Below are 13077 nucleotides of genomic sequence, written 5' to 3' on the forward strand. Positions count from 1 at the left end.
CTCCACTGAGTAAGCACGGACCATTTCCAAAATTTTTGGCAATACACTTCAGCTTCATCCTGACCCTGAGAAATAGCCAGCAAGGCTTTTTCTGCCTGAATTTCAAGATTGGGTTCCTCGTAAAGCAATCCGAGCGCCAGAAAAAACGCATCAATATTTGCCAATGCCGGATCTCCTGGCGCTAGCGAGAAAGCCCAATCCTGAGGGTCGCCCCGTAAGAAAGAGATAACAATTTTTACTTGCTGAGCTGAGTCTCCAGATGAACGGGGTCTCAGAGATAGAAACAATTTACAATTATTCCTGAAATTCCTAAACAAATCGGTCTCCAGAGAACAGTTCAGGAATAGGTATTTTAGGTTCAGACATTGGACTACTGGTAACAAAATCCTGTATGCCCTGCACACGAGCAGCAAGCCGATCCACACCTGCAATCAAAGTCTGGACATCCATGTCTGCAGCAAGCACAAGCCACTCAGAGGTAAAGGGGAGTAAAAAAGAGAGGAAAGAAAAAAAAAAAACAACTCAGACTTTCCTTTCTTGTAATCCCACTTCTGCAATGCATTAAACATTCAACCTTGGCCTGGCATACTGTTATGACCCCAATGGCAGAGGGTCTCAAAAGTACATACCAAGTCTGCAAGCACAAAAAACCAGCTCATAGGGCAGTGGTAACTGGGCTGACCATATATCTAATCCTAGCACCACAAATAGCAGCAGCCGGGGAACGTGCCTACGTTGGTTCTAGACGTCTCGCGCCAGCCGGAGAACTAACTAACCCTAGAAGGGAAAAGATAGACCTTTCTTGCCTCCAGAGAAAAGACCCCAAAAGTTGGATACAAGCCCCCAACAAATAATAACGGTGAGGTAAGGAGAAAAGACAAACGTAAGAATGAACTAGATATTTAGCAAAGAGAGGCCCACTGACTAATAGCAGAATATAGTAAGATGTCTTATATGGTCAGCAAAAACCCTATCAAAATTTCCACGCTGGATATTCAAGAACCCCCGAACCGTCTAACGGCCCGGGGGGAGAACACCAGCCCCCTAGAGCTTCCAGCAAAATCAGGAATCACATTTAGTACAAGCTGGACAAAAATTAAGAGCAAAGCAAATAACCAAAAAACAAGGAAGCAGGACTTAGCTTAATTTTGCAAGATCCAAGACCAGCAGACAGGAGCAAACAGAAAGGAACTGATTACAAAGATGCCAGGCACTGGACTGAGAAACCAGTAAGTTTATATAGCAACACCCCTGGACTAACTACCCAGGTGGGTGCCAAACTGAGGAAAGACAATCCCAGAGTCATATCACTAGTGACCACAAGAGGGAGCCAAAAAAGTCTAATTCACAACAGGTGCAGGACTGAGGGTGCGGGAAATGACTGGAGGATTGTATTTTTCTTTACCTTTACTTGGTAGTTGAAGGTGCAGTCCAGGGCATGGGTAACAGGTGATGATGGGGGTCCGGGCAGCCTGGAAGCAACTTAGGATCCATCTTGCCAGGTGAAGTTGGAGTCCTTCCTACTGCGCTGTTTTCTTAGTTCCTTGCTGCTTTAAGCTTTGCTCAAGTTCCTCTCCTGTGTGTTGCTTCTAACCTGTATGACAGACAGCGTGAGCCTATCACTAGCACTGCCTTTTCACTGGCAGCCCTGGGCTCTTGATTTGCTGTGGTACCTCTGGGTGTTTGGTGTGGCCAGGGAGCTTGCAGTTCCCTGCCTTCCAGATTCGGCTGTCGGGGCATACAGCACCCACACAGCCAAGGACTCTGGCGTCCTATTTTGTCAGCACTCCGGTCTGGGGTGAGCTTGGTTACAGCTCCACTCCCAAGGTTCTCCTCGACTTCTCTCCTCTCCTCTCAGACTCAGACAACCGACTAACTAACTCTGCCTCCAGGCCAGAACTTATAGGGAAGCTCCCCTGAAACTGGGTGTTTCAACTCCCCTTTCTGGTCTGGAGTCAGGAATGTGTTGGGTGCTGGTGTTACCTGGTAAGGGGACCCCTCTTTGCTTGCAGACATGACATCACCCCCTGTGAGAGAGGCAATGCCACTGTGACAACTGGACTCCTGGGGTGCCACACATACAAGGACAGGGATGGGGAGCCATGTATAGCAGGATAGGGATGAGGGGACAATGCATACCTTGTTTATACTCAAGTTAATAAGTTTTCCCAGTTTTTTGTATCAAAATTAGGTGCCTCGGCTTATACTCGGGTCAACTTATGCTCGAGTATATACACGGTACTGATCATTCTCATTGAATTAGCTGGCATAAAGATTCCATAGCGTTTTTGGACCATTTCCGCTGAAAAAAATGCACACAAGGTTAGACTGCGACATCGCATCTAGTTATTGTCAGTGATGCTTACATTGTGACCTGCAACCTAACACGACCACCATACAGCAGATTTTTAATTTTTGCTCACAGGTCAAAAGTCACATGTGACTTTGCCACCATTGATATCAATGCAAATTCCTTGCAACCACGACTTTCCTGCACACTGTATACAATTTCTACAATTTGTACAGCCTAAGTGCAGTTCTAAAATAGTTGCGTAACAGCAAATTGAAGACATGTTACACAATTATTTAGTCAAATTACTTGTCTGAGACTTGCTGTTGCACAAGGCAAGTTGGGATGTAGCCCCAGACTAAAAATTTTCTATTTTCAGCTTTGCTTTGGACACTGTTATTGATGCAATTGTAAAATCTACAAAGTCATCTCATAGTTTTCATAGTGAACATTAAATTATGGCTTCATTATAAAATTAAAGGAACAAAAATTTAGCACTCTAAGATACTGTACATGACCTCGGGCAGCTGGGACCCACTTACAGAAAGTATTCAGACCCAATTAAATTTTTCACTCTTTGTTTCATTGCAGCCATTTGGTAAACTCAAAAAGTTCATTTTTTTTTATCATTAATGTACACTCTGCACCCCAACTTGACTGAAAAAAAAAACAGAATTATAGACATTTTTGCAAATTTATTAAAAAAGAAAAACTGAAATATTACATGGTCATAAGTATTCAGACCCTTTGCACAGTATTGAGTAGGAGCACCCTTTTGAGCTAGCACAGCCATGAGTCTTCTTGGGAATGATGCAACAAGTTTTTCACACCTGGATTTGGCGATCCTCTGCCATTCTTCCTTGCAGATCCTCTACAGTTCCATCAGGTTGGATGGTGAACGTTGGTGGACAGCCATTTTCAGGTCTCTCCAGAGATGCTCTGTCAAGAATGGTCACAGAGTTGTTCTGAAGCCACTCCTTTGCTATTTTAGCTGTGTGCTTAGGGTCATTGTCTTGTTGGAAGGTGAACCTTTGGCCAAGTAGCATAGCACTCTGGAAGAGGTTTTCATCCAGGATATCTCTGTACTTGGCTGCATTCATGTTTCCTTCAATGGCAACCAGTCATCCTGTCCCTGCAGCTGAAAAACACCCCCATAGCATGATGTTGCCACCACCTTGTTTCACTGTTGGTATCGTATTGGGCAGATGATGAGCAGTGCCTGGTTTTCTCCAAACATACCACTTAGAATTATCACCAAAAATGTCTATCTTTGTCTCATCAGACCAGAGAATCTTGTTTCTCATAGTCTGGGAGTCCTTCATGTGTTTTTTAGCAAACTCTATGCGGGTTTTCATATGTCTTGCACTGAGGAGAGGCTTCCGTTGGGCCACTCTGCCATAAAGGTCCGACTGGTGGGGGGCTGCAGTGATAGTTGACTTTTTGGAACTTTCTCCCATCTTCCTATTGCATCTCTGGAGCTCAGCCACAGTGATCTTGGGGTTCTTCTTTACCTCTCTCACCAAGACTCTTCTCCCACGATTGCTCAGTTTGGCTGGATGGACAGGTCTAGGAAGGTTTCTGGTGGTCCCAAACTTCTTCCATTTAAGGATTATGGAGGCCACTGTGCTCTTAGGAACCTTGAGTACTGTAGAAATTCTTTTGTAACCTGGCCAGATCTGTGCCTTGCCACAATTCTGTCTCTGAGCTCCTTGGCCAGTTCCTTTGACCTCATGATTCTCATTTGGCCTGACATGCACTGTGAGCTGTGAGGTCTTATATAGACAGGTGTTTGCCTTTTCAAATCAAGTCCTATCAGTTTAATTAAACACAGCTGGACTCCAATGAAGGAGTAGAACCATCTCAAGGAGGATCACAAGGAAATGGACAGCATGTGATTTAAATATGAATGTCTGAGCAAAGGGTCTGAATACTTATGACCATGTGATATTTCAGTTTTTCTTTTTTAATAAATATGCAAATATTTCTACATTTCTGTTTTTTTCAGTCAAGATGAGGTGCAGAATGTACGTTAATGAGAAAAAAATGAACTTTTTTGAATTTACCAAATGCCTGCAATGAAATAAAGAGTGAAAAATTTAAAGGGGTCTGAATAATTTACGTACCCACTGTACCTGCAAACAGGTAATTACAGTGGGTTAATGGATGGATCGCAGACACGAATTCCAGGCACAGCTTGCAGAATAATGTGGGAGGCAACAGATTTATGGCCCTTGCATCCCTATGTGAGCTCCTTCGTTCCCATCCCAGTTATGAATATTGTTTTTTTATGAACAGTAAAGATCCTACAGTTATGGCAGGCATATTTCTGGCATTGTGGCGAATGTAACACATTGACTTATATAACTGGACGGTCACAAAAGTCTCAAATTACAATCTGACAGATGGATTATTATTATTTATTATTATAGCACCATTTATTCCATGGCGCTTTACATGTGAGGAGGGGTATACATAATAAAAATAAGTACAATAATCTTGAACAATGCAAGTCACAACTGGTACAGGAGAGAGGACCCTGCCCGCGAGGGCTCACAATCTACAAAGGATGGGTGAGGATACAGTAGGTGAGGGTAGAGCTGGTCGTGCAGTGGTTTGGTCGATCGGTGGTTACTGCAGGTTGTAGGCTTGTCGGAAGAGGTGGGTCTTCAGGTTCTTTTTGAAGGTTTCGATGGTAGGTGAGAGTCTGATATGTTGTGGTAGAGAGTTCCAGAGTAGGGGTGATGCGCGAGATAAATCTTGTATGCGATTGTGGGAAGAGGAGATAAGAGGGGAGTAGAGAAGGAGATCTTGTGAAGATTGCAGGTTGCGTGCAGGAAAGTACTGGGAGACGAGGTCACAGATGTATGGAGGAGACAGGTTGTGGATGGCTTTGTATGTCATGGTTAGGGTTTAGTACTGGAGTCTCTGGGTAATGGGGAGCCAGTGAAGGGATTGACAGAGGGGGGAGGCTAGGGAATAGTGGGGGGACAGGTGGATTAGTCGGGCAGCTGAGTTTAGAATAGATTGGAGGAGTGCGAGAGTGTTAGAGGGGAGGCCACAGAGCAGGAGGTTACAGTAATCGAGATGGGAGATGATGAGGGCATGGACTAGGGTTTTTGCAGATTCTTGGTTTAGGAATGTACGGATCCGTGAAATATTTTTGAGTTGAAGGCGGCAGGAAGTGGAAAGGGCTTGGATATGTGGTTTGAAGGAGAGATCAGTGTCATGGATGACAATATATACCATGTTTCCTGTGTAGCAAAAGCTAAAATCATAATAGGAAATATGACAATAATATCCCCCTCCTGGGACCTACACAGGCGAATATATCCTCAGTTTCAGATCTCTTAATTCTTGAGACCCTAACCACATCCTATGAGCAGTCCCCATATGAGCTCCCCGAACAAAGATATGTGGGAGTGCTATTTATCCAATAAAAGCAGATTTTGAGTTTTTGTCATTGTCAGTCCTAGAAGACAGAGTTCGCTGTGTTGCTATACCTCAACATGTCCATCAATCTAATCAACTCTTCCTGCTGTATATCATCCTATCTGCTGACCAAATACCTTTTTTAATATCTTAATTTTCACACATTTTAATGGTCTGCATTTGAACTGCCAAATCCAGACCTACCATGAGTCTGACCCAAATTCAACTGACTAAGGCCGGTGTCCCACTTGCAACTTCAATGCGAGAAACTCGTGCAAGTCTCTCACGTCAATACCCAGCACTGCCGGCGGTTCAGACCGGAGCATTCAGCTGCATAGAAATACATGTAGCCGCACACTTCGGTCCTGAGTGCCGGCGGCAGAGCCAGGTATTGAGCCGAGAGACTCGCACGAGTTTCTCACATTGCAGTTGCAAGTGGGACACCGGCCTTATAAGCATATACGAGGCTGGTCAGTTTAGGTCATGAAAACCCCTGACAGTTTGTATTTCAGGTTCTGTGATATGGCCATGAAAGTTGGATGTGTGAATGAAGCAGAATGCAGACTACAATTATCATCTGTATTTTGGCTTCTGCTTGTATTAGAAAAAAAAACATCCTATTGCTCCACCATATTGCATAAACCAATAAAGTCTAATAGACCCCATTGTCACATACACATGTGGTCAAACGATCTATGAAAACGAACAAATGAAAGTCAGACATTGCTTTTCAACCATGCTTTCACAGAATGATGGTACCCCTGAAAATAATGTGACAAAAGGGACATATAAAATCAAGGTGTGTCTACTAACTAGCATCACATTTGTCTACAATCTTGGAATCAGTGAGTGGGCCTGTATATAGGCCTAAAGGTACTCACTGTGCTGTTTGGTGACATGGTGTGTATCACACTCAACATGGACCAGAGGAAGCGAAGAAAAGACTTGTTTCAGGAGATTAGAAAGAAAATTATAGACAAACATGTTAAAGGTAAAAGTTATAAGACCATCTCCAAGCAGCTTGATGTTCCTGTGCCTACAGTTGCACATATTATTCAGAAATGTAAGATCCATGGGACTGTAGCCAACCTCCCTGGATGTGACCGCAAGAGGAAAATCGATGACAAATCAAAGAGATCGATAATACGAATGGTAACAAAAGAGCCCAGAAAAACTTCAAAACAGATTAACCCCTTAACGACCGCCGATACGCCTTTTAACGGCAGCCGCTAAGGGTACTTAAACCACAGCGCCGTTAATTAACATCGCTGTGGAAAAAGTGAATAGCGCCCCCCAGAGTCGGATTTTCTCTGTGGTCTCGGTTGCCGAGGGTAGCCGAGACCCCAGAGAACATGATTCGGGGGGTTTGTACCGACCCCGAGTTGCGATCGCCGGTAATTAACCGTTTACCGGCGGTCGCAACAAAAAAAAACAAAAACGCGATTTGCCATTTAATTTCTCTGTCCTCCGATGTGATCGCACATCGGAGGACAGAGAAATAGGGTCCCCGATGGCCCCCAATACTCACCTATCTCCCCCGGTGCTCCTCGTGGCTCCCGATGGGCGCCGCTATCTTTTTCCGGGGAAAAAATGGCGGGCGCATGCGCAGTGCGCCCGCCGCCCGGCACCCAGAGGGTGCCGGGGGTAGCCGAGACCCCAAAGAACATGCTTGGGGTCGGTTTTTACCGACCCCTGTTTTGCGATCGCCGGTATATAACTGTTTACCGGCGGCGACCGCAAAAAAAAAAAAAAAAAAGCGATCTGTAATTCTCTGTCCTCTGATGTGATCGCACATCAGAGGACAGAGAAATAGGGGGATTCGGGGACCCTATCATACTCACCCGGTGTCCCTGGGTCCTCCTGCGTCTCCTCTTGCCGGCCAGCTTCTTCCTCGGGAAAGAAAATGGCGGGCGCATGCGCAATGTGCCCGCCATCTGCTGCCATCTGCCGGCCGGCAGGAGAGACGAGTTGGGGCTAAAATTAGGGTTAGGGTTAGGGCTAGGGTTAGGGTTAGGGCTAGGGCTAGGGTTAGGGCTAGGGTTGGGGCTAAATTTAGGGTTAGGGTTAGGCTACTTTCACACTAGTGTTTTTTGGCTTCCGTCGCAATGCGTCGTTGGAGAAAAAACGCATCCTGCAAAAGTGCTTGCAGGATGCTTTTTTTCTTCATTGACTTGCATTAGCGACACATTGCGACGGATTGCCACACGTCGCATGCGTCGCTTTGGCGGACCGTCGGCACAAAAAACCGCTACATGTAACTTTTTTTGTGCGACGTGTCCGCCATTTCCGACCGCGCATGCGCGGCCGGAACTCCGCCCCCGCACCTCACAATGGGGCAGCGGATGCGTTGAAAAAACAGCATCCGCTGCACCCGTTGTGCGGCGCTTACAACGCTAGTGTCGGTACGTCGGCCCGACACACTGCGATGGGCCGAGTACGGCGCTAGTGTGAAAGTAGCCTTAGGCTTCTTTCACACTTGCGTCGGTACGGGGTGGTCGCAATGCGTCAGCCCGACGTACCGACGCACGTTGTGAAAATTGTGCACAACGTGGGTAGTGGATGCAGTTTTTCAACGCATCCGCTGCCCAGTCTATGTCCTGGGGAGGAGGGGGCAGAGTTACGGCCACGCATGCGCGGAAATGGCAGACGCGATGTACAAAAAAAAGGTTACATTGAACTTTTTTTGTGACGACGGTCCGCCAAAACACAACGGATCCAGTGCACGATGGACGCGACGTGTGGCCATCCGTCGGTAATACAAGTCTATGGGCAAAAAAGGCATCCTGTGGGCACATTTGCAGGATCCGTTTTTTGTCCAAAACGACGGATGCCACACGACGCAAGTGTGAAAGTAGCCTTAGGGTTAGGGTTGGGGCTAAAGTTAGGGCTAGGGTTAGGGTTAAATTTAGGGTTAGGATTGGGGCTAAAGTTAGGGTTAGGGCTAGGGTTGGGGCTAAAATTAGGGTTAGAGTTGGGATTAGGGTTAGGGTTTGAATTAGGGTTGGTATTAGGGTTACGTTTGGGATTAGGGTTACGTTTGGGATTAGGGTTAGGGTTGGGATTAGGGTTAAGGTTAGGGTTGGGATTAGGGTTAGGGGTGTATTGGGATTAGGGTTAGGTTTGAGGTTAGGGTTGAGATTAGGGTTAGGGGTGTGTTGGATTTAGGGTTTTGATTAGGGTTATGGTTAGGGTTGAGATTAGGGCTGTTTTGGGGTTAGGGTTGTGATTATCGTTAGGGTTGTGATTAGGATTATGGATCGGGTTGAGATTAGGGTTAGGGGTGTGTTGGAGTTAGGGTTGGAGTTAGAATTGGGGGGTTTCCACTGTTTAGGTACATCAGGGGGTCTCCAAACACGACAGCCAATTTTGCGCTGAAAAAGTCAAATGGTGCTCCCTCCCTTCTGAGCTCTGCCGTGCGCCCAAACAGTGGTTTACCCCCACATATGGGGCATCAGCGTACTCGGGATAAATTGGACAACAATTTTTGGGGTCCAATTTCTCCTGTAACCCTTGTGAAAATAAAAACTTGGGGGCTAAAAATCTTTTTTGTGGGAAAAAAAAATATTTTTTTATTTTCACTACTCTGCATTATAAACTTCTGTGAAGCACTTGAGCATTCAAAGTTCTCACCACATATCTAGATAAGTTCCTTAGGGGGTCTAGTTTCCAAAATTTGGTCACTTATGGGGGGTTTCTACTGTTTAGGTACATCAGGGGCTCTGCAAACGCAACATAACACCCACAGACAATTCTATCAAAGTCTGAATTCCAAAATGGCGCTCCTTCTCTTCCGAGCTCTGCTGTGTGCCCAAACAGTGGTATACCCCCACATATGGGATACCAACATACTCAGGACAAATTGGAGAACAAATATTGGCATCCAATTTCTCTTGTTACCCTTGTGAAAATAAAAACTTGGGGGCTAAAAAATCTTTTTTGTGGAAAAAAAAATATTTTCTATTTTTACTACTCTGCATTATAAACTTCTGTGAAGCACTTGGGCATTCAAAGTTCTCACCACATATCTAGATAAGTTCCTTAGGGGGTCTAGTTTCCAAAATGGGGTCACTTGTGGGGGGTTTCTACTGTTTAGGTACATTAGGGGTCTGCAAACGCAACATAACGCCAGCAGACAATTCTATCAAAGTCTGCATTCCAAATGGCGCTCCTTCCCTTCCGAGCTCAGCCATGCACCCAAACAGTGGTTTACCCCCACATGTGGGGTACCAGCATACTCAGGACAAATTGGACAACAACTTTTGGGGTCCAATTTCTCTTGTTACCCTTGTGAAAATAAAAACTTGGGGGCTAAAATATCTTTTTTGTTAAAAAAAAAATATTTTTTATTTTCACGACTCTGCATTATAAACTTCTGTGATGCACTTGGGCATTCAAAGTTCTCACTACACATCTAGATAAGTTCCATGGGGGGTCTAGGTTCCAAAATGGGGTCACTTGTGGGGAGTTCCTACTGTTTAGGCACATCAGGGGCTCTCCAAACGCGACATGGCGTCCGATCTCAATTCCAGCCAATTCTTCATTGAAAAAGTAAAACGACACTCCTTCTCTTCCAAGCTCTGCGGTGCGCCCAAACAGTGGTTTACCCCCACATATGGGGTATCGACGTACTCAGGAGAAATTGCACAACAACTTTTGTGGTCTAATTTCTCCTGTTACCCTTGTGAAAATAAAAATTTGGGGGCAAAAAGATCATTTTTGTAGAAAAAATGCGATTTTGTATTTTCACGGCTCTACGTTATAAACTTCTGTGAAGCACTTGGGGGTTCAAAGTGCTCACCACACATCTAGATAAGTTCCTTAAGGGGTCTAGTTTCCAAAATGGTGTCACTTGTGGGGGGTTTCCACTGTTTAGGCACATTAGGGGCTCTCCAAACGCGACATGGCGTCCGATCTCAATTCCAGCCAATTCTGCATTGAAACAGTCAAACGGTGCTCCTTCACTTCCAAGCTCTGCGGTGCGCCCAAACAGTGGTTTACCTCCACATATGGGGTATCGGCGTACTCAAGAGAAATTGCACAACAAAATTTGTGGTTAAATTTCTGTTTTTACGCTTGTGAAAATTAAAAAAAATGGTTCTGAAGTAAAATGTTTGCAAAAAAAAGTTAAATGTTCATTTTTTTCTTCCACATTGTTTCAGTTCCTGTGAAGTACGTAAAGGGTTAATAAACTTCTTGAATGTGGTTTTGAGCAGCTTGAGGGGTGCAGTTTTTAGAATGGTGTCACACTTGGTTATTTTCTATCATATAGACCCCTCAAAATGACTTCAAAGGTGATGTGGTCCCTAAAAAAAACATGGTGTTGTAAAAATGAGAAATTGCTGGTCAACTTTTAACCCTTATAACTCCCTAACAAAAAAAAATTTTGTTTCCAAAATTATGCTGATGTAAAGTAGACATGTGGAAAATGTTATTTGTTAACTATTTTTCATGACATATCTCTCTGATTTAAGGGCATAAAAATACAAACTTTGAAAATTGCAAAATTTTAAAAATTTTCGCCATATTTCCGTTTTTTTTCATAAATAATCGCAAGTAATATCGAAGAAATGTTACCACTAACTTGAAGTACAATATGTCATGAAAAAACAATCTCAGAATCAGCGGGATCCGATAAAGCGTTCCAGAGTTATAACCTCTTAAAGTGACAGTGGTCAGAATTGTAAAAATTGGCTCGGTCATTAAGTACCAAATTGGCTCTGTCACTAAGGGGTTAAAGGTGAACTTCAAGCTCAAGGAACATCAGTGTCAGATCGCACCATCTGTCGTTGTTTGAGCCAAAGTAGACTTCATGGGAGATGACCAAGGAGAACACTATTGCTGAAAAAAAATCATAAAAAAGCCAGACTGGAATTTGCCAAACTACATGTTGACAAGCCACAAAGCTTGTGAGAGAATGGCCTATGGACAGATGAGACAAAAATGGAACTTTTTGGCAAGGCACATCAGATCTATGTTCACACACAGAAAAATGAAGTATATCAAGAAAAGAACACTATCCCTACTGTGAAAAATGGAGGAGGCTCTGTTTTGTTCTGGGGCTGCTTTGCTGCATCTGGCACAGGGTGTCTAGAATCTGTGCAGAGTACAATGAAATCTCAAGACTATCAAGGGATTCTAGATAGAAATGTGCTGCCCAGTGTCAAAAAGCTTGGTCTAAGTCACAGGTCATGGGTCTTTCAACAGGATAATGACCCAAAATACACAGCTAAAAACACCCAAGAATGGCTAAGAGGAAAACATTGGACTATTCTGAAGTGGCCTTCTATGAGCCCTGACCTAAATCCTATTGAGCATCTTTGGAAAGAGCTGAAACTTGCCGTCTGGAAAAGACAACCTTGAAATACGAGACAACTGGAGCAGCTTGCTCTTGCGGAGTGGGCCAAAGTACCTGTCGAGAGGTGCAGAAGTCTCATTGACAGTTACACAAATTGTTTAATTGCAGTGACTGCCTCAAAAGGTGGTGCAACAAAATATTAAGTTAAGGGTACCATCATTTCTGTCCAGGCCTATTTCATGAGTTTAATTTTTTTTAAATTCTGTGGAAGCATGGTTGAAAATCAATGTCTGACTTTCATTTGTTCATATTCATAGTTTTTTTTTAATTTATTATTACTTTTGTCAGATTCAAGTTATTTCTGTTGACCATTGTGGGTTTTTCTGTCATTATATGAGGGGTACCAACAATTTTGACCACGTGTGTACTTGGTTTAGCTGGAGTTCTTTTGTGTGTCTGACGTTTTGACACATTGAATAATGCTGCAAATGATGGAGCTGCGGCCAAAGAATATGACTACAATGTGAAAATACTTCAGAAGGTATCTGGGTAGTGTGTTAGATTCAGTTGTATACCACACAGATGCATGTAGTGAATACAGGGAAGTTGAGGAAATCAAGTGCGCTGTTAACATTGTTACCCACTTCCTACAGAGCTTTTGGCACATGTATAATGGGACATATTTTATTATTGTTAAGATTAGGTTAATTATAGTATATTACATAATGTGCACTCATGATCGTGTTTTGTACATTTGTTATAAAGATAACATGTGAGTTTTCTCTCATAGGTTCTGGTGTAGCACTGATGTCTAATGTGGAACAGCTCTTACGTGGTGTTTGGAAGCCAGAGACCAATGAAATTCTTCACATGTCCTTGTGAGTGCACAGCTTAATACAGTTGCATATATTTTCATGTTGGCTAAATCTACATACCATGTGGAACAAAAAAGCTTGATCATTGATTTTAAGCAGTGTGTATTGATACCAATAATATTTAGTGGCACTACATATCTACAGTGGCATATAGAAGTTTGGACACTCCTGGTCAAAATTATTGTTAT

At 43.8% G+C, this 13077-nt stretch overlaps 1 protein-coding gene across 1 annotated transcript in view; it reads left to right on the forward strand.

Annotated features, from left to right (window-relative positions):
• Positions 1-13077, forward strand: part of TMEM38A (transmembrane protein 38A) — a 125492-nt gene that overhangs the window by 97654 nt on the left and 14761 nt on the right. Inside the window, exon 4 of the mRNA XM_077253071.1 lies at positions 12805-12892. Within this exon, the coding sequence (XP_077109186.1) occupies positions 12805-12892 (88 nt within the window). The remainder of the gene's footprint in view (positions 1-12804; positions 12893-13077) is intronic.

The sequence above is a fragment of the Ranitomeya variabilis genome, chromosome 1, assembly GCF_051348905.1.
Source record: "Ranitomeya variabilis isolate aRanVar5 chromosome 1, aRanVar5.hap1, whole genome shotgun sequence".
NCBI lineage: Eukaryota > Metazoa > Chordata > Amphibia > Anura > Dendrobatidae > Ranitomeya > Ranitomeya variabilis.